Raw genomic sequence first — 26,720 nt, 5'->3', positions numbered from 1 at the left:
GTTTAAGACTTATGGGGATGAAAATGGAAAGGCTTAACGTATATCTAACCAGTCACAAAAGGAAAGAAAAGAACCCAGAAAGAAGCCATTTTTGGAGACGAAATTACTACTGAGAATTTTCCAGACCAAATCCTCAGATCCAGAATGCAGAATATATACCAGACCAGACAGACAAAAAGAAAAAAAAATCGTATGAAGAAGCATCCAAAAGTTTGTGGACAAATGGGATGAAATGATAATGAAAATTTCCCATGAACATGAGTCAGTCAGAACACCAAAGACAAAGAGAAGACGTGTAAAGTAGTTAAAAGAGAAAAAGGAGATCAACTATTAAGAAATAACAAACTAATAGCAGACTTTTTTTTTTTTAAAGAATTTTTCTTTATTATAGTTTGCATCAGCTAGCCGGGTTCATTTCAGCTCCTTCACTGCCAGACCTGGGGGCAGAGACTGCTTCAGCTTCTCGGCCTTCTCCTTGTCGGTGATGACCAGGGTGTAGAGGTACCTGCTGCACCGCACCTTGAACTTCACGTTATCCTTGTTCTTCTTGATCTTCACAGACTTGGCGTCCTTTCGCCGCGCCGTGAGCAGGAAGTCCTTGATCTCTTCGATTTTGCGAGGCATGGCGACGAGGCGCGGACCCGCACCGGCCGGGACACTCCAATAGCAGACTTTTTGGCAGCAACAACAAATCCTAGGATATTAGACAATTGCTCCAAGTGCTCAGAGAAAAAAAAAAACTCTCAGCCTAAAGTTGCACACCAGAAAATTACCTTTCAAGGAAAATTATGAGCTAAAAATACTTTAAGTAAACAAAAACTAACAGACTTCTTCAGGAATTTCTAAAGGGTGTACTTCAGATAGAAGGACAATTACTCCAGAGAAAAAGCAACAGTGGGCTCAAATGTGAACATTTGGACAACGCTAAGCAAGTGAAAAAATATTAAGAAAATGTCAAATATGTGGTTATTAAAGTCTGATAAAAAGAGGGGTGTAAGACAGCAACTTTTCTCTTCTTGAAAATGTCCTGCAGAATTTGAATATTTCCCTAAACCCATTGCACTGAGATCAGCTTCAAACACTGAGACAAAAATATCCCGAAGCCTTCTTAAAATGGAACACCAGTTTAGCTTAACCAATAGAAACTCACTGCCTCCAGTGCTCCCCCTTTGAAAGCAGTATCTAGTCAGGATCCACCTGATAACAGCAACCAGGAAGATTAGACAGGACCTGCATAGGCATCAGTTTACAATAGCTATAGTGGAGGAGGAACCCCTCAGGCAAGGGGGCTGAGAATGGTCGCACAGCTTGGTGAACGTAAGCAACATCAGAACTTATACATGTCGAAACTGGTGCATTCCTATGCTTTTTTGTGTGATTATTATCAGCGCACTGCAGGGTAGAACTGTTCCTGTGAGTTTCTGAGACTGTAACTTTTTTCCCCCTCTGGTATTCTCTGTTTTTTTTTGGGGGGGGCGTTTCGTTGATTTATTGGGGCTCTTACAGGTAATATAACAACCCATAAATCAATTACATCAGGTGAACTTGTACAGATGCTACCATCATCATTTTAAAAACATCATTTTTCTTTCTACTTGCACCTACTTGAGCTCCTCTTAATACTCTCCCTCGTCCCTCAACCCACCCTCGTGAACCCTTAATAAATTATATATTTTTCATATCTTACACTTAAAAATCATTTTATTTGGGGCTCATACAACTCTTATCACAATCCATCCATCCATCGTGTCAAGCACATTTGTATATTTGTTGCCATCAATATTCTCAAAACATTTTCTTTCCACTTGAGCTCTTGGTATCAGCTCCTCATTTTTTTATCTCTCCCTCCCCCACCCTCATGAACCCTTGATAATTTATCATTATTATTATTTTGCTCTTATAGAAATCCATATATCAATTGTATCAAGCATATTTGTACATATTTTGAGATCGTCATTTCCAAAATATTTTCTACTTGAGCCCTTGCCATAGACTCTTCTTTTTTCCCTTCTCTCCTACCCTCCCACCCTCCCTGAATCCTGGCTCAAATATCTTACACTCTTTTTAAAAAAATATTTTATTGGGAGCTCTTACATATATCATAACATTCCATCAATCACATAAAACAGTATTGTACAATTGCTACCAGACAGTTTCAAAACATTTTTACATAGATGGCATATAATATTTTAAAAATACCATTAAACAATGTATTATTTAAGATTAAGTATTATATGAGGGATTTTTTTGAAGTGTAGAACAAAATGAGTTAAAATATATTGGCATCTTCTCACTTTCCCCCACTTCTTTTTTTTTTTTTAATCATTTTATTAGGGACTCATACACCACCCATCTCGATCCATACATACATCAATTGTGTAAAGCACATTTGTACATTCGTTGCCCTCAACATTCACATATCTTACACTCTTAATGGAAGTAAAAAACCCTGTCTTTCTCCGGAGGAGCAGCTGGTGGTTTTGAACTGCTGATCTTGCGGTTAGCAGACCAACCCATGAACACTGTGCCAATTGGGCTCCTAGATGATCAACAGCAGCAGCAAAATAAATAAACTTGATGGGGAGAAAACTGAAAGATGTAGGGAGGGTAAAAGTCAATAAATTCCATTTTCAGCAAGCCTGAGTAGTAGATATAATCTGTAGGCTTAAAAAAAATAACAGTTAAGAGCAACAGAGAAGCTGCATGAGGGTTATGTGCAGTGGATAACCACAGGGGATGAAGTGAACAGGAAGGGCAAGATGTGGCAGATCTCAGAAAAGCTAAGCAAAAATGCATCTCCTGTGGGTACAGGGCTCTCTGAAGCGAATAGCCTGCATCCTTTACCCACCACAAGTGCTGAGAAAGTCGAAGGCTACCAGGCAGACAGCAACTGGTCAGAAGCTATATTCGTGGAAGTGCAGTACAGGTGAGAGCCGAGAAATCACCCTGAGCTGTAAGGTCTCAGAAACTGCCCACAAAACAGTCCCTAGAAGAACCTTCTGCAAGCAAATAGGCTAGAGAATTCCAACTCGTTGCATAAGGAATCACAAAAAGTACTATAGATGCTATTCAAGTACAAAGATCCTGTAAGAAAACACGGTGGGGAGGGATGCGAAAGTTAAGAAATGGAGAGCAGACAAGGAACAGATGGAAATTCTGATAGAAATTTCAGTAGGGTCTTTTAAGAATCTCTTCAGTGAACTAAAACAACAAGCATAAATACAAGAAAATAAGGAAGAGATGACAAGAAAACTGGAGATGGAATATGGGTTAAAGAAGTAGAGAAGGAAAAATAAGTTATATTTGGATTTGGGATCTAATTCAAGAGAACACAATCATGAATGGACACAAGAAGGGGCTTAGAAAGGAGAATGCAAACACCACGCACAGCAATGAAAGGAGACTTAGGCTGAACAATCTTGTCCAACGAAGGAACACAGAAGGCATTAGGTAATGACAAGAAGACCTGGTCTTGAACAATAAGATCTGACATCTAAGAAAGTTAAAATTTTCCTTTAAAAGTACCAAACAGTTTATTTGGGTTTTCTCTTTCTTTTTTAAACCAGAAAACAAACAAATAAACCAAAACTTGCCCTTGAGTTCTTTCCGATGTGAGTGTGTGCCAGGGCAGAACTGTTCTCCACAGGGCGGGCTTTCTTGGCTCAGTTTTAGAAGTGGATCACCAGGCCTTTCTTCTCAGCCAATGCTGGGTGGACTAGAACCACCAACCTTTTGGTTAGCCACTAATGTGTTAACCATTACACAACCCAGGGACTTAAAACCAAAAAAGTTGACCCTAAAATGTATATGGAAAAACAAACAAGAATATCCAGTGAAACCATGCTGGTTAAGTAAAATTAAAAATACCGAGGGACAATTTTTCTGAGAATGTGGTATGTTTTCTACACTGAAAGCTATAAAACATTTTTAAGTGAAGTTTAAAGATAGACATTTATAGAAGAATATACTCTATGGATCATTCACTCACTCACTGCTATCGAGTTGATTCTGATCCATAGCAACTCCAAAGAACAGGGTAGAATTGCCTCTGTGGGTTTCTAAGACCATAAATCCTTTTTTAAAAGAATAATTTTATTTATACTATCTTACAGATATCATAACAATCCACAATTCAATTAGATCAAGCATAATTGTACAATTGCTGCCACCATCAGTTTCAAAACTTTTTTTTCTTTTTTAATCATTTTATTGGGAGCGCTAACAGACATTATAGCAATCCATCATTCAATTAGATCAAACATAATTGTACAATTGTTGCCACCATCATTTTCAAAACATTTTATTTCTTCTTGAACTCTTTGATATCAGCTTTCCTTTATCCCCTCACTCCCCCTGTACCCCACCTCCCAGAAACTCTTATTATTATATTACATATTATTTATTTTCCATGTCTTATACCATCAAATGTATTGTTTATCTACAATTGTTATTTGTTCCCCTTGAGTGGGGTTATACAGTCATCATTGCTATCAGTTCCCACTAGCTCCTCTTCCCTACTCTTCCCCTACTCTCAGGGAATCATTACTCCTGACTGTTTCTGAAGGGTTTATCTATCTTGGATTCCATGCATTGAATGATCTTAATTATACAAATGAACATACACAAGTCCAACAAGATTAATGAGGTAAAACTAAGTTCATAATAGTAAGGGGAGGAAATATTAAAGAACTAGAGGATAGTTATGTGCTTCATCAGTGCTGTACTGCACCCTGGATATATTATCCCTTCTTTGTAGCCCTTCTGTGAGGGACTGTCCAATTATCTCACAGGTCCTTCCTGTCCACACCTCATGATCACACAGGCAGGTGTGCTTCTTCCATAGGGGCTTTGTTGTTTCCCTGAATGGCTTCTTGTTTAACTTCAAATCTTTAAGACCCCAGATGCTCTATCTTTTAATAGCCGGGCACCATCAGCTCTTTACCACATTTGCTTATGTACCCATTTTGTCATCAGCAACCATGTAGGGAAGGTGAGTATCATACAGTGCCATATTATTAGAACAAACCATTCTTGTACTGAGGTAAGATTTAAGTAGAGACCCAAAGTGCATTTGCTTCCTTGTTGTGTGTGTGTAGAAAGAAATACACCTATCATTATATATTTACATATATACATATTTATAACTATATAATTTTAACTTTCTTGTTCTTTCCTCCTGCCCCACTATCATGTTTACCCATTGTTCACCTCCCAGTAATTCCTCTTGGATACATTTCAATTGATCAAACATGACCAGGAACGCTACACCCTCCTCACTGTCAATTTTAGATCCCTTGCCACTCCCCTTTTCCTGCTATTGGCTCACCACTCCCCTCCCTCCACCCCGCCTTCTCTAATACAGACACCAAAAGGAAAAAGAAAAAAAGAGAGAGACCAAGTCTAACAGTTGTCCTGGCCCAGAATAGATGAATATCTCTCTGCTGAATAGCGGGCAGGCCCTGTTAGAATCCATCAGTCCAATCCCCTTTTCTTTTGGGGCTCTGTCTCCCAGGACCTGCTTACCTAACAGCACTTATGCTCTTTTCAGTCGTCAGCATTCGTGACCAAGGTGCACACCTTCTACAAGATCCCATTGCTCTTCCTGCAGTCAAGAGATGGAGGACTCTAGTGCCCCACCCCATTATACCTTTAGACTTTCGGTGTGGCCCCTTGTGATTATTTCCCAACCAGTTAAGACTGTAATTCTTTTTTTTTTAAATCCAAAATAGGTTTATTGGGATGGCTACCCACTCATCTTCCCGCCCCCCCCCCCCACCCCCCAATCTTGATTCAGGGTCTTTCAGCATTGCTTTCTGTCTGAAAGAGCATCTTTCTGTAAGCCTTGCTTTGCCCCTGTAGGCTGCCGGAGGACAGTAGAGGAACCAATACAAAAAAACTGTTTGTGCATGGCTAAAGACCGTGGTGATTTTAGAGGAGGTTGAACATTTAACAAGCAAGAAGTAAGAATTGGAGCTGTTCACCAGGCTTCTTCTTGTCTTTCTTCTTCCCCTCGTCTGGAGAGGGATGAAGGAGATCCTTTGCGAGAGGCATGATCACGTGGGGTGGTCATCACCTCAGGAAAGACAAGACTGTAACTCTTTACAGGAGTAGAAAACCTCAGCTTTCTCCCACAGAGCAGCTGGTGGTTCTGAACTGCTGACCCGTCCAGTTAGCAGTCCAACAGGTCACTATGCCACCAGGACTCCACAATCTAGGAAAACACAATATTCTTAAGACACTCATTTCCCCCCGAGTGATACATAGTGTAATTCAATGTATTACCAATCAAAATTTCAGGTTTTATTAAAATGTGTGTAGTGTTGTAAAGAACACAGAATATTTCAAATAACACCTAAAAGGCAAACAAATCTGGAGACTTAATCTATCTGGCTTGATGACTTACTATAAAGTCATCAAGTTTGTGCACTCATTCCCATCCTCTGTGGTAGTTACATAATTTTATATCAACTTAAAATATGTATAAGTGTTGATGGATGTGGCCCTCTCCTAAGAAGGGCCAGCGAACCTACCCCCTCTCTCTGCCTTGACCTTCATGCTTGCTGACTCTGAGAGCTGCCAGAGCCTCTAATGTTATCCACTGACTTTGGATCCACATGACTTTGCGTCTACTGCTTGTGTTATCCCTGCATTCTTCATCATTGCATATGACTGCGCGAGTCTATCAAGGATTTATGTGTGGGATTAAAGAGCCTTTCCCCAGCTTTGTCTCCCCCAAAGACATGTCAAATATTAGAGGCTATTTGCCAGCATATGGGGGGAGGTCAGATGCTTAGAGACATCCTCCCTGAAGGCAGTCAGTTGCCATACTGTCTGGTCCCACCACAGGTAGGGCCCACTCCCTGCTGTTAAGGACAATGGGTTACTTCTCCCTAAAAGTTGTGACCATTAGTCTGTGGTTCCTGTAGGTGGGGTTTACACCCTACTGATAGTGGTTTCTATGGAGATCCAGAGAACAGGTCAAACCAGCTCAGTGACATCCAAAGTTAGGCTGCCATCCTGAATCTAGGATCCGCCCATCTTGTCACGTGTGCCTCCAATCCCTCCTCTTCCTATTGTGTGCATATCCCTAGATTGTCCCCCTCATTGCTGTATAACCTATAGTGCAACCCCTTCCTGTGATGTATGTCTTTACTTGTAATTAGTGGACTTGCAATCCCCTCAAAGGTATATAGGCCCGGGTTAGCAATAAAGATCCCTTTTGGCCTCTCATTGGTACCCCGTCTCCTCTCCTGTCCTCGTTCCCCTGTTCCCTTTGTCCTCGTTCCCCTCCCCCTCTCTTCTGCTCTCTGGTCTCTCTCCACATGGACCACCAAGTAAGGCTGAGGTGAGCATGTTACCATGAAATGTGTCTGACTCCATTATTTCAATCTCTCACGCTCTGACTTTATTATAATATTTACTTATTAACACTGTACAATTGTCTCTAGCAGACCTGTGATAATGTGTTAGGATGGGTACTCTGACACTTACGGACTATTTCAGACTTAAGGACTTGAGTTAGACTGGGTTGGGATGTATTCTTGATACAATTACTTCTTGGTATAAAGCTCTTTCTCACACATATATGAGTGCCACTGGATTTGTTTCTCTAGTCAACCCAACTGAACATAGCCTCCTTTTCTAAATAGTTCTTCCTACATTAACATATCTGTACAGTCACTCAAAAAACCTCACTGCTCTTAAGTTGATTCCAACTCAGAATTTAGGGCATTCACTGTGCCCTAAATTTCCTATCTAATGAAGAAATGAAAAAGTCTTTTTAACAAAGCATGCTACAAGTGTAATTTATGGAACAAAATGTACAGGTTATATATATACGGTTCCTCCAATTTGGGCGCATGTGTTGTGCCTTAAGTCACTGTCGATTCAAAGCGAGCCTAAGTAAAACAGAAGGAAACAGTGCTGGGTCTTACACCGTTCTCACCGTAGTTCCTGTCTGAGTCCACTGTTGTGGCCACTGTGTCAGTTCACCTCAGAGATTCTTATTCTTTTGCTGATCCCCTACTTTACCAAGCAAGATGCCATTCTCCAGGGGCTGTTCTCTAAAATACTGGATGGAAAGTTTCACCATCCTCGATTGTAAGCAGCATTCTGGCTGTATTTCTTCCATGACAGAGTTGTTTGAGCTTCTGGAAGTCCATAGTACATTCGATATTTTTTGCCGTCACCGTAATTTTTAAACTCACCTCAAATACATCAAGTCTTCTCTGGTCTTCTTTTGTGACCAGCTTTCACATGTATGAAGCAACTGAAAACGCCACGGCTCAGGTCAGGTTTCCCCACAAGCATTCCCAATGCAATACATCGTTTGAGTTCCTGACAGTTGTTTCCATGAGTGTTGACCATGGAGCCAAGTAAAATTAAATCCTTGACAATTTCAGTGTTTTCTCTTTTTATGATGATGTTATTTATGGATCCAGTTTTTGTTTACTGGGGATTTTGCTTTCTTTATATTGAGGTGTAATCCATATGCTTTGATCTTCCTTAATAAGTGCTTCAAGTTCTCTTGGCTTGCTGCAAGCAAGAGTGTGTTAACTGTTTATCATGTTAATATGCTAATAAATCTTCTTCCAGGACCTTCATTTGCTGAGGTGGCACAATCACAATGAAAAGCAGCAGCTGCAAACCTCCATTAACAATCAGAATGTGGAACGTACGAAGTATGAATCTAGGAAGATTGGAGGCTGTCAAAATGCAATGGACCCATAAAAATTGATATATCCTAGGCATCGGTGAGCTGAAATGGGACTGGTAGTAGCCATTTTGAATCAGACAATCATATGTTTTACTACACTGGGAATATCAACTTGTGGAGGAATGATGTCATATTTATCATCAAAGGAACATTTTAAGCTCTTTTCTGAAGTACAGCACTGTCAGTGATGGGATCTATCTGTATGCCTTTTAGGAAGACCAGTTAATGTGACTATTATTCAAATTTATGTGGTAATTGCTGAGGCCCAAAATGAAGAAATTGAAGATTTTTACCAGTCTCTGCCATCTCAAATTGATTAAACTTGCAGCCTAGATGCATTGATAATTACTGGTAATTGGAATGAGGAATTTGAAGAATTGGTAGTTGGAAAATACAATCTTGATTATTGAAATTACATGGGGTTTTTGTGTAAGTTCAATGATTTATTGTTTTTTTTAAAAAACATTTTGTTAGGGGCTCATACAACTCTTATCACAATCCATACATACATCAATTGTGTAAAGCACATCTGTACATTCTTTGCCCTCATCATTTTCAAAGCATTTGCTCTCAACGATTTATTGGACATAATCCTGATCGTAATATACTGTAAATTCTAGCCCTTATACCTATAGTCCCATTTTGAAGGAAATTCTCTGTTAAAGGATTAAGCTCCCTCTCATAGCCATCAAGTGGATGCTGACTCACAGAAACCCTATAGGACAGGGTAGAACTGTCCCTGTGAGCTTCCAACACTGGAACTATTTACAGGAATAAAAAGCCCCATCTTTGTCCTGCAGAGCTGGTGGTTTCAAACTGCTGACTTTGGGGATCACAGCCCAACTCATAACCACTATGCCACCAGTACTTCCCAAAGGATTAAAGTGGGATGTATTCTTAGTCTCTACCCTGCTAGGTGTGACTTAGGTTTTCCTTTGGGTATGGTCTGTTGAAAGACCAATATCACACCTCCATCCAAGCCTTCCCTTTTGTGACCTCTACATCCTGCTTGAGCCTTGTAGAAGCAGGAAGACCAGCTTTAACTTTCAGCCGTATTTGGCTGTTGGCTCTGGACCCTGCCTTTGACTTTCCTCTGCCTGACCTTTAGATTTGGGGTTTAATGGCACCCACAGCCATATGAGACAGTTCCTTAAAGTTTCATGAGTTTCTATGAGACTGCAGTGAAGCACAGATCCCTGGGACAGGAGGGAATATCCTAAGGTGGAGTGGGTGTGAGGTTGGATGAAGCTGTATAACACGTTGGAAAAGTTGGACATTTATAATAGTTTTAATCTCCAACTTCTTAGGACTAGTCTGGTATTAATCCTTCTAAGCAAATTATTGTTGTTGCTGCTGTGGTTAGGAGCGTTGCTGAGTCAGTTCCAACTCCTACAACAGAAGAAAACACTGCCCGATCCTGCACTCTGCTCAAACTGTCCTTCTGTTTGAGCCCATGGCTGCAGCCACGGTGTCGAGCTATCTTGGTGAGAGCCTTCCTCTTTGTGGTAGTCACCTAATCTGGTGTCAATTTGAGGATTAAGAGTGTAGGGGTGGAGTCTAGCCTGTCGATCTGGAGATAGCCAATGAGACCTCTGTGGGGGTATGGCCTTCTCCTGAGAATTCTGGGAAATCTGGTACTTCCTCCTTGGAGGTGGGAGACACTTCTCTGACACTCCCTGAGAGACATAGCAGCTGACAAGACACATAGACCCACCCTGATGCAGAGACCCCTACCAGCGCTGAGATGTTTCCAATGACACTGGATCCAAAGATGTTTCTACCCACTGGCCTGTGATTTTCTACATTCGGCATCACTGCATGTGCTTCGTGAGTCTGAAGAGGACTTCATAGATGGGTATCGGATTTATGGACTTGATCTGGACGTTTACTCAATGTTCAATTGTTCTTGTATATAAACTTCTTTCTTTTTTTCTTTGCTACTTTTATTCTTTTTTTAAAACACTTTATTAGGGGCTCATACAACTCTTATCACAATCCATTCATATACATACATCAATTGTATAAAGCACATCTGTACATTCTTTGCCCTAATCATTTTATTTTCTTTACATTTTATTAGGGGCTCATACAACTCTTATCACAATCCATACATATAAATACATCAGTTGTATGTATAAAGCACATCCGTACATTCTTTGCCCTAATCATTTTCAAAGCATTTGCTCTCCACTTAAGCCCTTTGCATCAGGTCCTCTTTGCCCCCCCCCCCCAATCTTTGACTTTTATCGGCAAGTGCTTCAAGTCTTCCTCACGTTCAGCAAGGTAGTGTTATCTGCCATCTTAGGTTGATTTTTTTTATGCCATCTTAGGCTATTCATAAGTCTTCCTACACTCCTAATGACCCATTCTTCTTCATATGATCTAGCTTCTCTCATTGTTTGCTCAGCATACAGATTGTGTAAGTACGGTGAAAGATTACAACCCTGATCCACACCTTTCCTGATTTAAAATCATACAGTATTCACTTATTCTGTTCGCAATTGTCTCTTCATCCATGTATAAGTTCCACATGAGCACAATGTAGTGTTTTGGGATTCCCATTCTTCTCAAGGCTATCCATAGTTTTTTATTGATATGCCTTAGCTAAGTCGACAAGTAAACATCTTTCTGGTATTTTCTGCTTTAAGCCAAGCTCCATCGCAGATCAGTAATGATACCCTTGGTGCCACATCCTCTTCTGAATCTGGACTGAACCTCTGGCAGCCCCCTGTCGACTTCCTGCTGCAACCATTGTTAGATGATCTTCAGCAAACTTCTACTTGAGTGTGATAGTAATGGTATTGTTCTATAATGTGAGCATTCTGTTGGGTCATCTTTCTTTGGAATGGGTACAAATATGGATCTCTTCTAGTCAGTTGGCCAGGTCGCTGTCTTCCCAATTTCCTGACATATCTGAATGAGGGCTTCTGGTACTTCATTAGCTTATTGAAATATTTCAATTAGTATCCCATCAATTCCTGGAAACTTGTTTTTGGCTAATACTTTCAGTGCAACTTGAACTTTCTTCAGTACTATTGGTTATTGATCATGTGCTACCTCCTGAAATGGCTGAATGTTGACTAGTTATTGTTGGCACAGTGACTCTGTGTAGTCTATCCATCTCCTTTTGATGCTTTTGCGTCATTCACTATTTTCCCCATAGAATCTTTCAACATTGCTGCTTGAGGTTTGAATTTTTTCTTCAGTTCTTTTAGTTTAACATATGCTGAGTTTGCTCTTCTGTTTTGTTTTTCTAAATCCAGGTCTTTGCACATTTCTTTATAATATTTTATTTTATCTTTATGAACTGCCTTTTGAAATTTTCTGTTCAGCTCTCTGATTTCATCATTTCTTCCATTTGCTTTAACTACTCTACAATTAAGAACAAATTTGAGTCTCTTCTGAAATTCACACTGATCTTTTCTTTCTTTCCTGTCTTGTTAATGAGCTTGTGCATTCTTCATGTATGATGTTCTTGATATAAGCACACAGCTCTCCAGGTTTTCTGTCATTAATGTTCAATGTACAAATCTATTTTTGGGATGTTCTGCAAATTCAGGTGAGATAGACTCAAAGCACCACTTGGGCTCTCATGAACTTGATTTAATTTTCTTCAGCATCAACCTGAACTTACATATGGGCAATTGATGGTCTGTTCCACAGTAAGCCCCTGGCCTGGTTTTAGCTGCTAATATCCATCTCTCTATCATATCTCTCAACAGATGTAATCAATGTAACGTCTGTGTTTTCTATTTGGAGAAGTCCATGTGTATTGCGGTTTTGTTGTTGAAAAAAAGTATTTGCTATGAAAAAATCTTGAAAAATTCTATCATGTAATTTCCAGCTTCATTTCTATCAACAAGATCTATTTTCTAACCACAATTCCTTCCTTTTTATTTCCAACTATTACATTGTAAATGCCAATAATTATCAATGCATTTGGGTCACATGTTTGGTCAATCTCAGACTGAAAATGTTGGTAGAATTCTTCAATTTCTTCATCACAAGCTTTAGTGGTTGGGGAAAAAACTTGAATAATAGTTGTATTGATTTGGACTTCCTATTATAGACAGTATTGTATTTCAAGATCAATCTCCATGTGTCCTCTTTTTTTCATTTGAAAATAGTAATTTATTGTTTTTCCTTCCAAAGCTTTATGGACTTAAGAACAACAACAAAAAGATTAACATTTACAGATTGCTTAGTTCAGACTGAACATGAAGAGAGGTTGGAACTTGTTCCTTAGTAACTAACGGCTGGTGGCTACAACATCTCTATCTTCAGCAGATGGGCCTTGGTGCTGTGTAGAACAAGTTTCCCCCAAATTTGTATTCTCGCCTTCAGAGATGCATTCTTCACATGTGACTTCACAAGAATGTGACTCAACAAGTCACTGGAATGGTACAGAGGTTTGTTTGGTATATTTTATGATATTTTTGTCCTCCTGCTATAAAAATGAAAGCAATTCAGTTCATTTCTGAAAAAAATTTAATTGATCAGTCCCAAAGACGACATTTAGGGAGTTAATAACCATATGAAGAAATGTTCTTGTTCATTAGCAATGAGAAACATAAAATAAAATGAGATACCACCTGTGATAGTTGCCAATTTGAGATTTACAAGTGAAGGGGTGGAGTTTACCTGTCAATTAGGTCTCAGCTTGATGACCTCATTTGGAGGCACTAAGGAGATAAATAGCTCACTGAAAGCAAGACACTCCCTCACTCCCTTGGAGACTCTCTGACAAGGCTTACTTACTCCCTTGGAGACAATGCATCTGACAAGACACATGGCACTATGCGAGTTCCCTGGAGCTGGACGACTACATCAGTGCTGCGATGCTTACAACACCACTGGAGTCACAATACTTCCCACCCACTGGTCTGTGATCTTCTTGCATTTAGCATCATTGCATGTGTTTCGTGAGTATGAAGAGGACTTTATTGCTTGGTATCAGAAATATGGGCTAATATCGGACTTATGTACTTGATCTGGACTGGGCTGGGATGTTTGTTTTTCTAGTATACCCAGACTGACAAACCACCTCACACAGACACTTTCATCACAATGCAATAAAACAGAAAACAGTAATTGCTGGAGCGGATGCAGAGAGATTGGAATGCCCTAGCATTGCCGGTGGGACTGTAGAATTGTATGACTATGGAAATCAGTATGGCACTTCCTTAAACAATTTCAAATACAAGTACCTTATGATCCAGCAATCTCTTTACTGGGTATATACACTAAAGAAAGAAAAAGAATACAAATACACACCTATATTTATTGCAGAAATTTCCATAATAGCAAAAATCTGAAAACAACCCAAAACTCTTGACTATAGAGGAATGGAGAAACAAACTCTGGTACATTCATATAATGGAATATTATGCATCAATAAAAATCAAGTACAACTTTCTTAAACCCTGCAAGGCATGGACAAAATTAGAGAAGATTATGCTTAGCCAACTTGGTCAATCTTATAAATATTTCATAACACATTAATATAAGGAAAAACAAAGAAAAATAAATATGGTTTGTATATAAAAAGACTTTGAAGACTATGAGGATGCCAGGGACGGGAAATAAGAACATAGAGAAGGAAGGGATAGGAAATTATAGAGGCAGAGAGCAAGGATGACAGGGGAAAAAGAAAAAACTACATTTATAAGGGTTAATAGGATATATTACTGATTTCATTTGTTGAGATGAACTGTGTAACTATATGGAATATGCTTCTTCAAAAAACAAAGACATAACACCTTCTTCAAAGAACTGGAAAAACTGACCACCAATTTCATATGGAGAAGGAAGAAGCCCAGAATTAGCAGAGAACTCAAGAAGAAGGACAAAGTCAGAAGACTGCTTTACCTGATTTTAACACCTACTACACAGCCACAGTGGTCAAAACAGCACGGTACTGGAATAAGGACAGATACACAGATTAATGGAAAGGAACAGAAAACCCAGAAATAAAACCATCAGTGTATGGACAACTGATCTTTGACAAGGGCCCAAAAAAGCATCAAGTGGGAGGTGGATGCCCTCTTTAACAAGTGGTGCTGAAAACAAAGAATATCCACCTGTAGAAAAATGAAGCAAGACCTTATCTCACTCCATGCACAAGAACAAACTCAAGGTGGATCACAGACCTAGAAGTAAAACCCCAAACTATCAGGACTATCAATGAAGGAAACTGGGGCAAACCTAAGAACTTTGACACAGGGAATATACATAGGCTATTTGCAATAGGGAAGGATACGCACACAGATGAAGCTAAAATCGACAAGTGGGTAATACTAAGGCTAAAATACGTGTGTGCTTCCAAAGACTTCATCAAGAGAGTAAGAGAACCCATAGAGTGGGAGAGAATTTTTAGCAATGACACAACAAAGGGCTTATTACTAAAATCTACCATACCCTCCTAGCCTGCAAAAAGAAGAACACAGTTAACCTCCTGTGGAAATGGGCAAAACTCCTGAACAGAACTTTCACTAGGGAGGAGACCCAAATGGCCAATAAACATATGAGAAAATGCTCCCTATCATGAGCCATCAGAGAAATGCAAATTAAAACAACTATGAGATACCACCTAACACCCTTGAGATAGCCCAAATCAGAAAATCAGAGAGCAACAAATGTTGGATGGAATGTGGCAAGATAGGAACTCCCCCCTATTCTGGTGGTCATCTACATATGTACAGCCACTGTGGAAAGCCATCTGGTGATATATAAAGCAACTGGAAATTGAGTTACCTTATGACCCAGCAATCCCTCTACTGGGTATATACCCAGATGTAAGATATAGACTACAACCAGTTTTCTGCACTTCAATTTTTAATGCAGTGTAATTCACAATCACAAAGAATTAGAAACAGCTTACCGTATATACTTGAATATAAGCTGACCCGAGTATAAGCCGAGGTACCTAATTATTATCTGGGAAACCAAAAAAACTGATTGACTCGAGTATAAGCCAAGGGTGGAAAATGCAGAAGCTATTGGTGAGTTTCAATAATCAAAACAAATGAAAATAAAATTACTAAAAATTGAAACAGCAGTGGAGTAATGTATTCAAATATTTATTTTAAATAAAAGGACAAGTCATTTAACATTAGTAAACCAGTACAGTAAGTGGAAAATAGGTTCAACAAAAGCAATAAGGTATCAACAATGATACCTTAAGAGAACTATTCCCTGAGCTCAATAAGCAACCAACCTAAAATGTAAAGAGTTAAAATCCTTCAAAACTGAATTCCTCATCATCATCCGTATCCCAATGCAGAGCTTCAGCTGGTGTGAGGTCATCATAGACGCTGTCCTCACTGAGATCGCCGTCATCACCATCACTGCTGTCATTTTCACACAAAGCGCAGTCTTCACTGCCATCCATAGCATTACTAATACTACGTTTCTGGAAGGCACGTGGCACCATGTCTTCTGGAATGTCTTTCTATGCATCTTGAACCCACTTTCCTATTAACTCTATGTCAGGCTTCATGAGATTTCCTCCTTTTGTTAGTCGAGCTTGACCAGATGACATCCATTCATGCCACATCCTTCACACACGGTCTTTAAAAGGCTTATTCAAAGATACACATCATAGGACGGCTCTGATTGGTTAGATGTGAGTAAACAAACATTCAAAGCCCTGCAGTGTCAAGCCCTGCAGTGTCAGCGGGGCTTTGAATGAACAGTGGAGAAACGGCAATTACCTGCGAGATAACGGGCACTTGTCCCATTACCTTGGGGGGGAGGGGCAGTGAGATGTTACACCTCGCTGGGGTACCACTGACCTGTGTATAAGCCGAACACCAGTTTTCCAGCACATTTTTTGTGCTGAAAAACTCGGCTTATACACAAGTATGTATGGTAAATATCCATCAATAGAGGAGTAGATAAGAAGTCTCTGACATATACACACAATGGAGTACTACACACCCCTAAAGAGCACTGATGATTGTATGAAGCACATTGTCTCATAGAAAGAGTTGGAGGAAATTATGCTAAGCAAGGTTAGCCAATCCCAAAAGGACAAGTCCACTGAGATAAGTATAATCAGCACAATAGTAGAGAAAAAAAGCCACTTATTTCACACTATACAGGTTGAGATACAGGCAATCAGGCAGGGGGCAGACCAAATCCAAAGGATGTACATGCCATCTCAACACAAAGAAGGGGAAGGGGGTGGGGGAAACAGAAGGGAAAAAAAGAGGGAGAAGATGGCTTGGGGGAATCAGGGCACTAATACACCTAGGGGGAGGATATTGTTTATGTCTCCATGGAAATGGGAGTGTGAATGCAGACCCCGCCACGGCGGCATGCCAAACCTTGAGGACAATGTAACCACATGGATCAACTCATGAACAGAGAGGTCTAGAGGGCCAGCTCCAACCAGAGCCAAACTGACCCCCTCCTTAGTAGTATGTGCTACAGAGGACAACACTAAACCTAAAGGTTAGTGAGAGGGGCTGGCCTGCTGTGACCACACAGAAGCAAACCAAGAAGGAAAAAGAGAGAGAGGGACTGGACCTCATACTGGCACACCTGTTAAGGCACAGAGAGGACTGTAGGGCCAACAACAGCTCAAGACATGCTGTCCCCTCACTAGAGCAAACCTCAACAGAGGACAATACTGAGGATACCTGGTGGGGAGTGAGTCTGGTCTGACCTCTCCTCCATGAGTCAAACCAAGAAAGGAACATAATAGGTCAGCAACAGGAGCAAAGCAAAGCCCAAAAGCCCCTGAGGAGCCCCAAAAATAGAGGCTACGAGGGCAGTTCCAGGAACCCCTGAGGACCAGTGGGAAGATAGTCATAAAGTTGAAAGGACAGACCTGGAATTATGTATGCTTCTTCTGTGTTTTCTTGAATTTTTGCTTTCTCTTTTTCTTTGATCTTTTATTTTGTTTCAGTTATTGTTTTTCCTACCTATTTAAGATAGGCATGGGAAGCAAGCCCTAGGAGAAAGCAACGGACCGATGGTTCGAGAGACTTGGTGGGAGGAGGAGGCAGGGGAAGGGGACAGTGAGCAAACCACACCATAGACAGGGGAACAACTAGGAAATTAAAAACAACAATGAGGAGGACGTAGAGATCCTGGGGGTGTTGGAGCAATAGCAATCTAGCTGAGATGAATTACTAAGAGGCAGAAGATGGTCAAGTGTGATGGTGGAGCAGGAAGAAGGTAAAAGGAAACAGAGGAAAGCTCTAGGAAGCAACGCTATGGATAGAGGTATAAAGGTCTGTATATATGTAAATATATTAATTCATAAAAAAAGAAGTATTAGCCTATGCACATATATTTATATGACAATACAGGAAATGGATGGACTTTGAGCCTCTGCTCAAGCTCCTCCCGCCCCCAATGCAAGAACACTTTGTTCTAACAACCTGACATTCTGTGATGTTCATCCTCCCGACACAATCGTTGAAGACAAAACGGGTGCATAAGCAAATGTGGTGAAGAAACCAAATAGTGCCCGGCTATCAAAAGCTATAGAGTCTGGGGTCTTAAACACTTGAAGTTTAAACAAGCGTCCATCTAGCAAAAAAGCAACAAGTCCACATGGAAGAAGCACACCAGCCTAAGTGATCATGATGTGTCATCAGGATCAGATAAGAGGCATCAGAAGACCCAAAAAAAAATTTTTTTTTTTAAAAGACCCAAAATTTAAAAAAACAAACATATTGTTGAGAATGAGTGGGGGGGGGGGGGAAGCAGAGGCCCCCAAACCATGTGTAGCCAATAGGACATCCTCTCACAGAAGGGTCACAAGGAAGGAAGGAATCAATAGGGTACAATAGAGCACCGATGAAACACACAATATTCCTCCGGTTCTTTGAGGCTTTCTCACTCCCCATGATCATGACTCCAGACCTACCTGTGATCTGGCACAGGGAATCCAGGTCAGATAAGCCCCTCAGGAACAGAAATGGGAGTAGTGATACCAGGAGTGGAAGGTGAAAGTGGGGAAGAAGGGAAAGAAGGGGAACCAGTCACAATAATTGACACATTACCCCTCCTTCCAGGGGAATGAACAACAGAAATATGGGTAAAGGGAGACAGCAGTCTTGTAAGATATGAAAGTAATAATAATTTGTAATTTATTAAGAGTTTATGAGGATTGGAGGGTGAAGAGGAGGGAAAAAAAGGAGCTGATACCAAGGGCTCAAATAGAAAGTAAATGTTTAGAAAATGATGGAAACATATGCACAAATATGCTGGATACAATTGATATATGAAATTCTGTAAGAGCTGTAAGAGCCCCCAATAAAATGATCTTTAAAAAAACCACAAAAAATAAAACAAAAAAAACAGCATACATGTTCTCGTCTAGCCAGATTTATAAGATAGAATTGGGGTCATGATAGTCTGGGGGTGGGGTGGGGGCGGAAGCATTAAAGAACTAAAGGAAAGTTTTGTTTCATCGGTGCTATACTGCGCCCTGACTGGCTCGCCTTTTCTGTAAGGAGATGTTCAATTGTCTACAGATGGGCTTTGGGTCTTCATACCCCACTCTCACATTCACATGGATATGATTTTTTTGTTCTGGGTCTTTGATGCCTGATACTTAATCCCATAGACACTTCATGATCACACAGGCTGATGGGCTTCTTCCATGTAGATTTTGTTGCTTCTCAGCTAGATGGCTGCTTGTTAACTTCAAGCCTTTAAAACCCCAGATGCTATATCTTTTGATAGCCAGGCACCATCACCTTTCTGCACCACCTTTGCTTATGCACCCATTTTGTCTTCAGCAATTGTGTTGGGAAGGTGAGCATCACAGAATGCCAGGTTATAATAACAAAGTGCTCTTGTGTTGAGGGTGTACCTGAGTTAGAGGCCCAATGTCCTTCTGCTACCTTAATACTTAACATATAAATGTATGTACAGAGGTCTATTTCCCTATCATTATATAAATATATTTATATATGTACATGCCTATATTTAGACCTCTAGAAATACCCTTTCCCTCCTAGTTCTTTTCTCTATTTCCTTTTACTTTCCTCTTGTCCCATTATCATGTTCAGCCTTCATTTGGCTTTCAGTAATTCATCTCGGTTACATTGCACTTGGTCAAACGCCACCTTTCACCCTCCTCATCACTGATTTTAGATCACTTGTTGTTCCCTTGTCCCTGGGTTTGTTGACACCTCCCCTTCCTTTCCCCTGCCTCCCCCTCTCCCATGGATAACGCCCTCCCCTCAGAAACATCGGTCCCATTGTTTCCTCCTTTGGATTGTTTATGCTACCTATGTTATCTAGATAGACATGCAAAAACAATAACAAGCACAAAGTCCACATGGAAGAACACACCAGCCTGTGTGATCGAGTGGTCCCAAAGGGATCAGTTACCAGGCATCAAAGAACAAAAAATCATATCATTGACTGCACACCTCCATGATAGGATCGCTGAAGACAAATGGGTGCATAAGCAAATGTGGTGAAGAAAGCTGATGGTGCCCGGCTATCAAAAGAGATAGTGTCGGGGTCTTAAAGGCTTGAAGGTGAACAAGCGGCCATCTAGCTCAGAAGCAAAAAAGCCCACATGGAAGAAGCACACCGGCCAGTGCGATCACGAGGTGCCAAGGGACCAGGTATAAGGCATCATGCAAAAAAAAAAAAAAGATATGTGTATGTATGTGTATATATATATATATATATATGTATATATATATCATATTAAATGAAGGGGGAAGTGCAGAGTGGAGACCCAAGGCCCAAGTGTCGGCCAATGGAGATCCCCTCATAGAGGGGTTTAGGAGAGGAGATGGGTTAATTAGGGTGTGAGGTAGTACCGATGAAGAACACAGCTTTCCCCCAGATCCTGGATGCTTCCTCCCCCCAACTACCATGATCCGAATTCTACCTTGCAGGGCTGGATAGGACAGAGGTTGTACACTGGTACATATGAGGGCTGGAGGTACAGGGAATCCAGGGTGGATGATACCTTCAGGACCAAGGGTGTGAGGGACGATGCTGGGAGAGTGGAGGGTGAGTGGGTTGGAAAGGGGGAACTGATTACAAGGATCCACATGTGACCTCTTCCCTGGGAGAGGGACAGCAGAGAAGGGGGGAAGAGAGACTCCGGATAGGGCAAGATATGACAAAATAACGATGTATAAATTACCAAGGGCACATGAGGGAGGGGGGAAAGGGGAGGGAGGGGAAAAAAAAAAGAGGACCTGATGCAAGGGGCTTAAGTGGAGAGCAAATGCCTTGAGAATGATTGGGGCAGGGAATGTATGGATGTGCTTTATACAATTGATGTATGTATATGTATGGATGGTGATAAGAGTTGTATGAGTCCCTAATAAAATGTAAAAAAAGAAAAAAAAAAACAAAACAAAACTATAACAACCAAGAAAAAACCAAAGACAAAGAAATAAAAACCTAGAAATAGTTCCAGTTCTGTTTGTTGACCCTTATGAGTGTTTTCCAGGACAGATAAACCTCTCAAGCCAATAATGAGTGTAGCAATACCAGGAGGGTAAGGTAAGGTGGGGGGAGAAAGAGGGAACCGATCACAATGATCTACATGTAACACCTTCCCAGGGGGACAAAGAACAAAAAAATTGATGAAGGGAGACAGTGGTCAATGTAAGGCATGACAAAAATAACAATTTATAAATTATTGAGCTTTATGAGGGAGGGTAGAGAAGGGTGGAAGAAATGAACTGATACCAAGGGCTCAAGTAGAAAGAAAATGTTTTGAAAATGATAATGGCAACCTATGTACAAATGTGCTTAACACGATGAATGTATGTATGGATAGTGATAAGAGCTGTATGAGCCCCCAACAAAATGATCTTTTAAAAAAAAAAATCCAGATTCCTTACCCCTTGGAGCTGGTCTAATTGGCTAAAAAAGGTAAGAAACGTAAAATAAATATGGAAGTAACCAAAATTTCAAAATTATTCTAGTAAAAAACAAACAAACAAACATTATTCTGGTAAATAAATTATGGTGATTCATATAATGAACTATAAGCAGTTATTTTGAAAATAATGAGAATGTTCTCCATTAAAGGAATGATCTTTAGAACAAAGCAAGTGAAAAAAAGCGAAGTGTAGAGCAACTTATGCAATGCACTTTGTTATTTAAAGGGGACTAGAGTAGTAATATATGAGGGGATACCCCAAAAAAAACCCAGAAGTTTTTTTCAAAGCTATGTGTTTAATTTTTTTTACAAAACAACCTTCTCACCTTCAAAGCACTCTCCATTACGTTTAATACATTTGTCAAATCTGCGATTCCATTCTTGAAAACATTTTTCAGACTTGTCTGTTTGGATGGCTGACAGCACCTCCCTCCTTTTTTTTCTTTACCTCTTCTACATCTTCAAATCGCTGTCTTTTCATGTGCCTCTGCATTCAAGAAAACGAAAAGAAGTCGCATGGAGCAAGGTCAGGTGACTATGGTGTGTTGGGCAAGAAAGGCATGCTGCTTTTTGCCAAAAACTGATGCACCGAGAAGCTGTGTGAGCAGGTACGTTGCTGTGGTGGCAAAACCAGTACCCCGTCTGCCACGAATCAGGCCTTTTTTGTCTCACACTGTTCAGCAATATTTTCAGAACCTCTAAATAGAAAACTTGATTAACATTCTGACCTGGTGGAACGAACTCCAAATGCACTGAGTAGACATTTTTGTCCATTTGCAAAGTTGACAGATGTCTAGAACAAGGTTTGTCATCAATTGACATTTCACCTTTTTTGAAATGAGAAAACCACTCATACACTTGAATTTTTCCTATAACATTGTCTTTGTAAGATGTGTTCACATCACAATAGTTTCTGCAGCATTTTTCCTGAGCAAGAAACACAATTTCACAGCTGCATGCTGTTCTCTTAAATCAGCCATCACAAAAAACAAGCTTTGAGCGAAACTGATTTTATTTAAAAATTTTACTGTGACCAGAGAGAACCTTCCCAGGCAACGACTCTAGGTACACTAACTCAGAATTGCTTGATGCTCTCCTAGGGAGAAAAATGCGTACTAAGAAAGCTCCACTTCGCCCAGCGAAATTCCAGGTTTTTGGGGATAGCCCATCATATATACATTTTCGTGTACACAGATTTCTGGAAGGATATGCAATAAACTAAGAACAATGGTTGCTCATGATAGAGACCTAAGAAGATGGGGGACAAATATTGGATGGAGACTTTGAGCTGTATTCCAGTTTTGAGGTGCTATTGACTCATCAGAATTCTATCTGAATCTGACTCATAGAAACCCATGTGTGCCAGGGTGGAACCAACGGTGCCCCCTAGGGCTTCAGTAAATAATTTTCTGGAGGTAGATGGCTAATTCTTTCTTAATGTTTTACTGTAGACCATTTCATATTTCCACCTTTTGAACCTGAAGCTCTGATTTCATTTTTTTAAAACAAATTCAGTTAAGAACAGGTATTAAAAGTTGGAAAATTATAATATGTAATTGGTAATTGGCATGAAAGTGTTCAAAAGTTCCTTGCATTGTTCAGGAGATGATTTAAGGTATTGATGAACCTGAGAATTGTAGGTATGGTAAAATTCCAAAGGTAAAAACTTACAAGAAATTGTGTGTGTGTGTGTGTGTGTGTGTGTGTGTGTGTGTTAGGTAGGATAAAAACCAAAACCAAATTCACTGATATTGAGTCCACTTAGACTCCTAGTGACCCAAAAGCACAGGGCAGAACTGCCCCGGTGGGTTTCTAAGACTGTAACTCTTTACAGGTGGTTTCTAACTCCTGACCTCTTGGTTAGCAGCCCAACTTGTAACCACTACAGGAATAGGGAAAAGTGGCAAATAGGAAACATAGAGCAAGATGATAGAAAGGAGGTCAAGTGTCTCAATAATCACAAGAAACTAAATGGCTCAAAAGAACCATTAAGGACGGAAATACTTAGTTGAATTTAAAATAAAAAAACAAAAGCCAGTAATATACTATTTATAATAGACATACTGAAGACATAATGCCACAGAGAAGTGGAAAGTAAAAGGACAAAAAAGTTAGCTCAGATAATTACTAATAATAGATAATAGCATTAGAGAATATGGATTTTAAGACAAAAAACCTTATTAGAAAGATTGTCATGTATTTTTAAAAAGAGTCAAAGGCATGGAGGCTTATAAAAATTCTAACAGTTGATGCACCAAGTAAACAGCTTCAAAATAAGTAAAACAAAAATTGAGATAGCAATGGAATAGGTGGAGACCTTCATCTATTCATCATCATGGTGATTTCAATGCAACTCTCTCAATTGCTAGTAGATTAATAATGCAAAAGAAAAAAATGGCAAAAAACACAAAAGATTTTTTAAAAACTTCACTAATTGTTAGACTCAATAGAACTTAGCACCAAGAAATTGGATATTAATTCTTTACAGATATATAAACAACATTTGTAAAAAAAATAAATAAATCTATGAGTCCATTAAGCAAGTACCAAAAATTTCAAGGAACTGCTAAAAGATTGATCACATTCTCTGATTACAATGGCATGATTTAGGAGTTAATAAATAAAACACTGTCTATATTCAGACAGTTTAAAAATATATACTTAGAAAGATTTCTATCCTCTCCAAATTGTTATACAGGAATAAAACAATTCCTGTCAAAATCCTAGAAAGTTTTTTCAGTTATATACAAGATTATTCTAAAAATTAGCTAGAAAGACAAAGGAGCCAGAAGAGCTACAATAACTTTGAGAAAGAGGAATAAAGAAAGGGGATCAGCCTCTGATTCCAAGGACTTTATACAGCAGCATTAATCAAGACTCAGATATTGGCAGAGGGTTAGCCCTGTGGGTTAGCGGAACGGAATCGCGAGCTCTAAAATAGACCCACAGGAACAAAAATGCCCAGCGGAGTTTTTGGTTGTTGCTGTGAAAACCTACACACGGAAACAGCTTCCCATTTACATCTAATGCTATTGATTACATTTCCCACTCCCCCTGTCCCCATTCCTCCCACCCCTGGTGTCCATATAGTTGATTATTTTAGAACAGTGAGATTACACAGTATTTGTCCTTTAGCAACTCACATCTTTCAGAACTCAGTATAATATCTTCCAGGTTCATTCATGTTGTGACATGCGCCAGCCAGGCCTTCAGTTGTTTTTACAGATGCACGATAGTCCATTGTGTGGGTGAACATTTTGTTTACCCGTTCATCCGTGGGTAGACATTTCAGTGGTAGCCACCTTTTGGCTACTGTGAAAAGTGCTGCCGTGAACATCTGTTTGCATTCCTGTTGTATTAGTCCGTGTTGACTTGAGAAACAAATTCATAGACACACATATGTATGTTAAGAAAGAGCTTTATAGAAACAGGTAATTGTATATTAAGTAAACGTCCCAGCCCAGTCCAGATCAAGTCTGTAAGTCCTACATTAGCTCATATGTCCAATACCAGTCTATAAATTCCTCTTCAGACTCACACAACACATGCAGTAACACCGAATGCAGGAAGATCACAGGCCAGTGGGTGGAAAGTCTTGTAGATCCAATGGCTGTGGAAGCATCTCAGCACTGGCATGGGTCTCCACGTGGTTCCTCCAGCTCCAGGGCTCTGGTTTCATCAGCATAGCTACATGTGTCTTGTCAACAGGAAGATGAAGCAGAGTGTGGGTCTGGTCTTCAGTGACCTATTTATCTCCTAGAGCATCTCCAAATGAGGTCATCAAGCTGTGACCTGATTGATAGGCTCGACCCCGCCCCTCCACTCTTAATAGTCTCAAGTTGACACCAGATTATGTAACTACCACCCCTGCCTTCATTGCTTCTGAGTGTATAGCTAGGATTGGGATTGTTGGTAGTATGCTCTTATCAAGATCTGCTGCCTCAAAGAGCCTATATAGGATTGCTGTGAGTTGAAACTGACTCAATGGCAGTGGCTTTGTATTTGGGGGAAAGTGGTTAATGATTTTTTTCATCTGCATGTTGCCGATATACATACTCTCTGGTGAATTTAATTGATTTTTGACAAAAGCATAAAGGTAGTTATTCGATAAATGTTGGTGGAGTATCAGGCATCCATAGACACACACACACACACACACACACACACACACACACACACACACTCAAAAAAAAAAACCCAAACAAAAAAACCCCCAACAAAACAGAAAAATTCCAGACCAAAACAAAGAGAAAATAATGAACCGGGATAATAATGAGGATGGTAGATGGTGTCTTAGGCGGATGCTCAAACTCAAACTCACTGGAATGGAGTCTTCTCTGACTTACAGTGAACCAAAAGACTAAAATGGCTCCTGTAGGTTTCTGAAACTAAATCTTTACAGGAGTAGAAAGCCCCATCTTTTTTCCACTGAGCTGCTGATGGTTTCAAACTGCTGACCTTGTAATTAGCAGCTCAATAGTAATCACATCTAAGGGTTCTAACAAGAGTGGGGATTCAACCATTTCTAGGAGAAAGACAGGGGTTGAGAGGAGACCCAAAGCCCATCTGTAGACAATTGGACAGCCCTCACAGAAGGGTCACCAGGAAGGGACAAACCAGCCAGAGTGCAGTATAGCACCGATGAAACACATATTTTTCTAGTTTTTTAATGCTTCCTCCCCCCAAGTATCATGGCCACAGTTCTAGCTTACAAATCTGGCTAGACTATAGCATGTACAGTGGTTGGTACAGATAAGAACTCTCGATATACAGAATCCAGAACAGATAAACCCCCCAAAACCAATAATGAGAGTAGCAATACTAGGAGGGTAGGGGAAAGATGGGGGGAGAAAGGGGAACTAATTGCAATGATTGACGTACAACACCCCCACCCCCCATGCCCCTGGGGGACGAACAACAGAAACGTGGGTGAAGTGAGACAGCGATGGTGTAAAGCATGAAAATAATTTATAAATTATCAAGGGTTCTTGAGGGTGGGAGGGTGGGGGAGGGAAGGGAGCTGATACCAAGGGCTCGAATAGAATGAAAATGTTTTGGAAATGATGATGGCAACATATGTTCAAATGTACTTGATCCAATTGATGTATGGATTGTTCATTAAAA

General features: G+C 40.1%; 1 protein-coding gene across 2 annotated transcripts in view; it reads right to left on the bottom strand.

The window, feature by feature from the left end:
* Positions 1-357: 357 nt before the first annotated feature.
* The window catches only part of LOC142453665 (large ribosomal subunit protein eL38-like), a 35,703-nt gene continuing 9,340 nt past the window's right edge, over positions 358-26,720 (bottom strand). The window contains exon 2 of one of the 2 annotated variants that reach the window (XM_075555205.1): positions 358-694. In XM_075555205.1, coding sequence (XP_075411320.1) covers positions 412-694 — 283 coding nt within the window. In that variant the 3' untranslated portion in view covers positions 358-411. Of the gene's footprint in view, positions 695-21,923; positions 22,084-26,720 lie in introns of those variants that run through there. The other variant, XR_012785399.1, reaches the window with a different exon arrangement.

This window comes from Tenrec ecaudatus, chromosome 7 (genome assembly GCF_050624435.1).
Source record: "Tenrec ecaudatus isolate mTenEca1 chromosome 7, mTenEca1.hap1, whole genome shotgun sequence".
Classification (NCBI taxonomy): Eukaryota; Metazoa; Chordata; class Mammalia; order Afrosoricida; family Tenrecidae; genus Tenrec; species Tenrec ecaudatus.
Note: the sequence above shows the minus strand (reverse complement) of the source record. Positions and strands in the feature narration are given on the sequence as shown.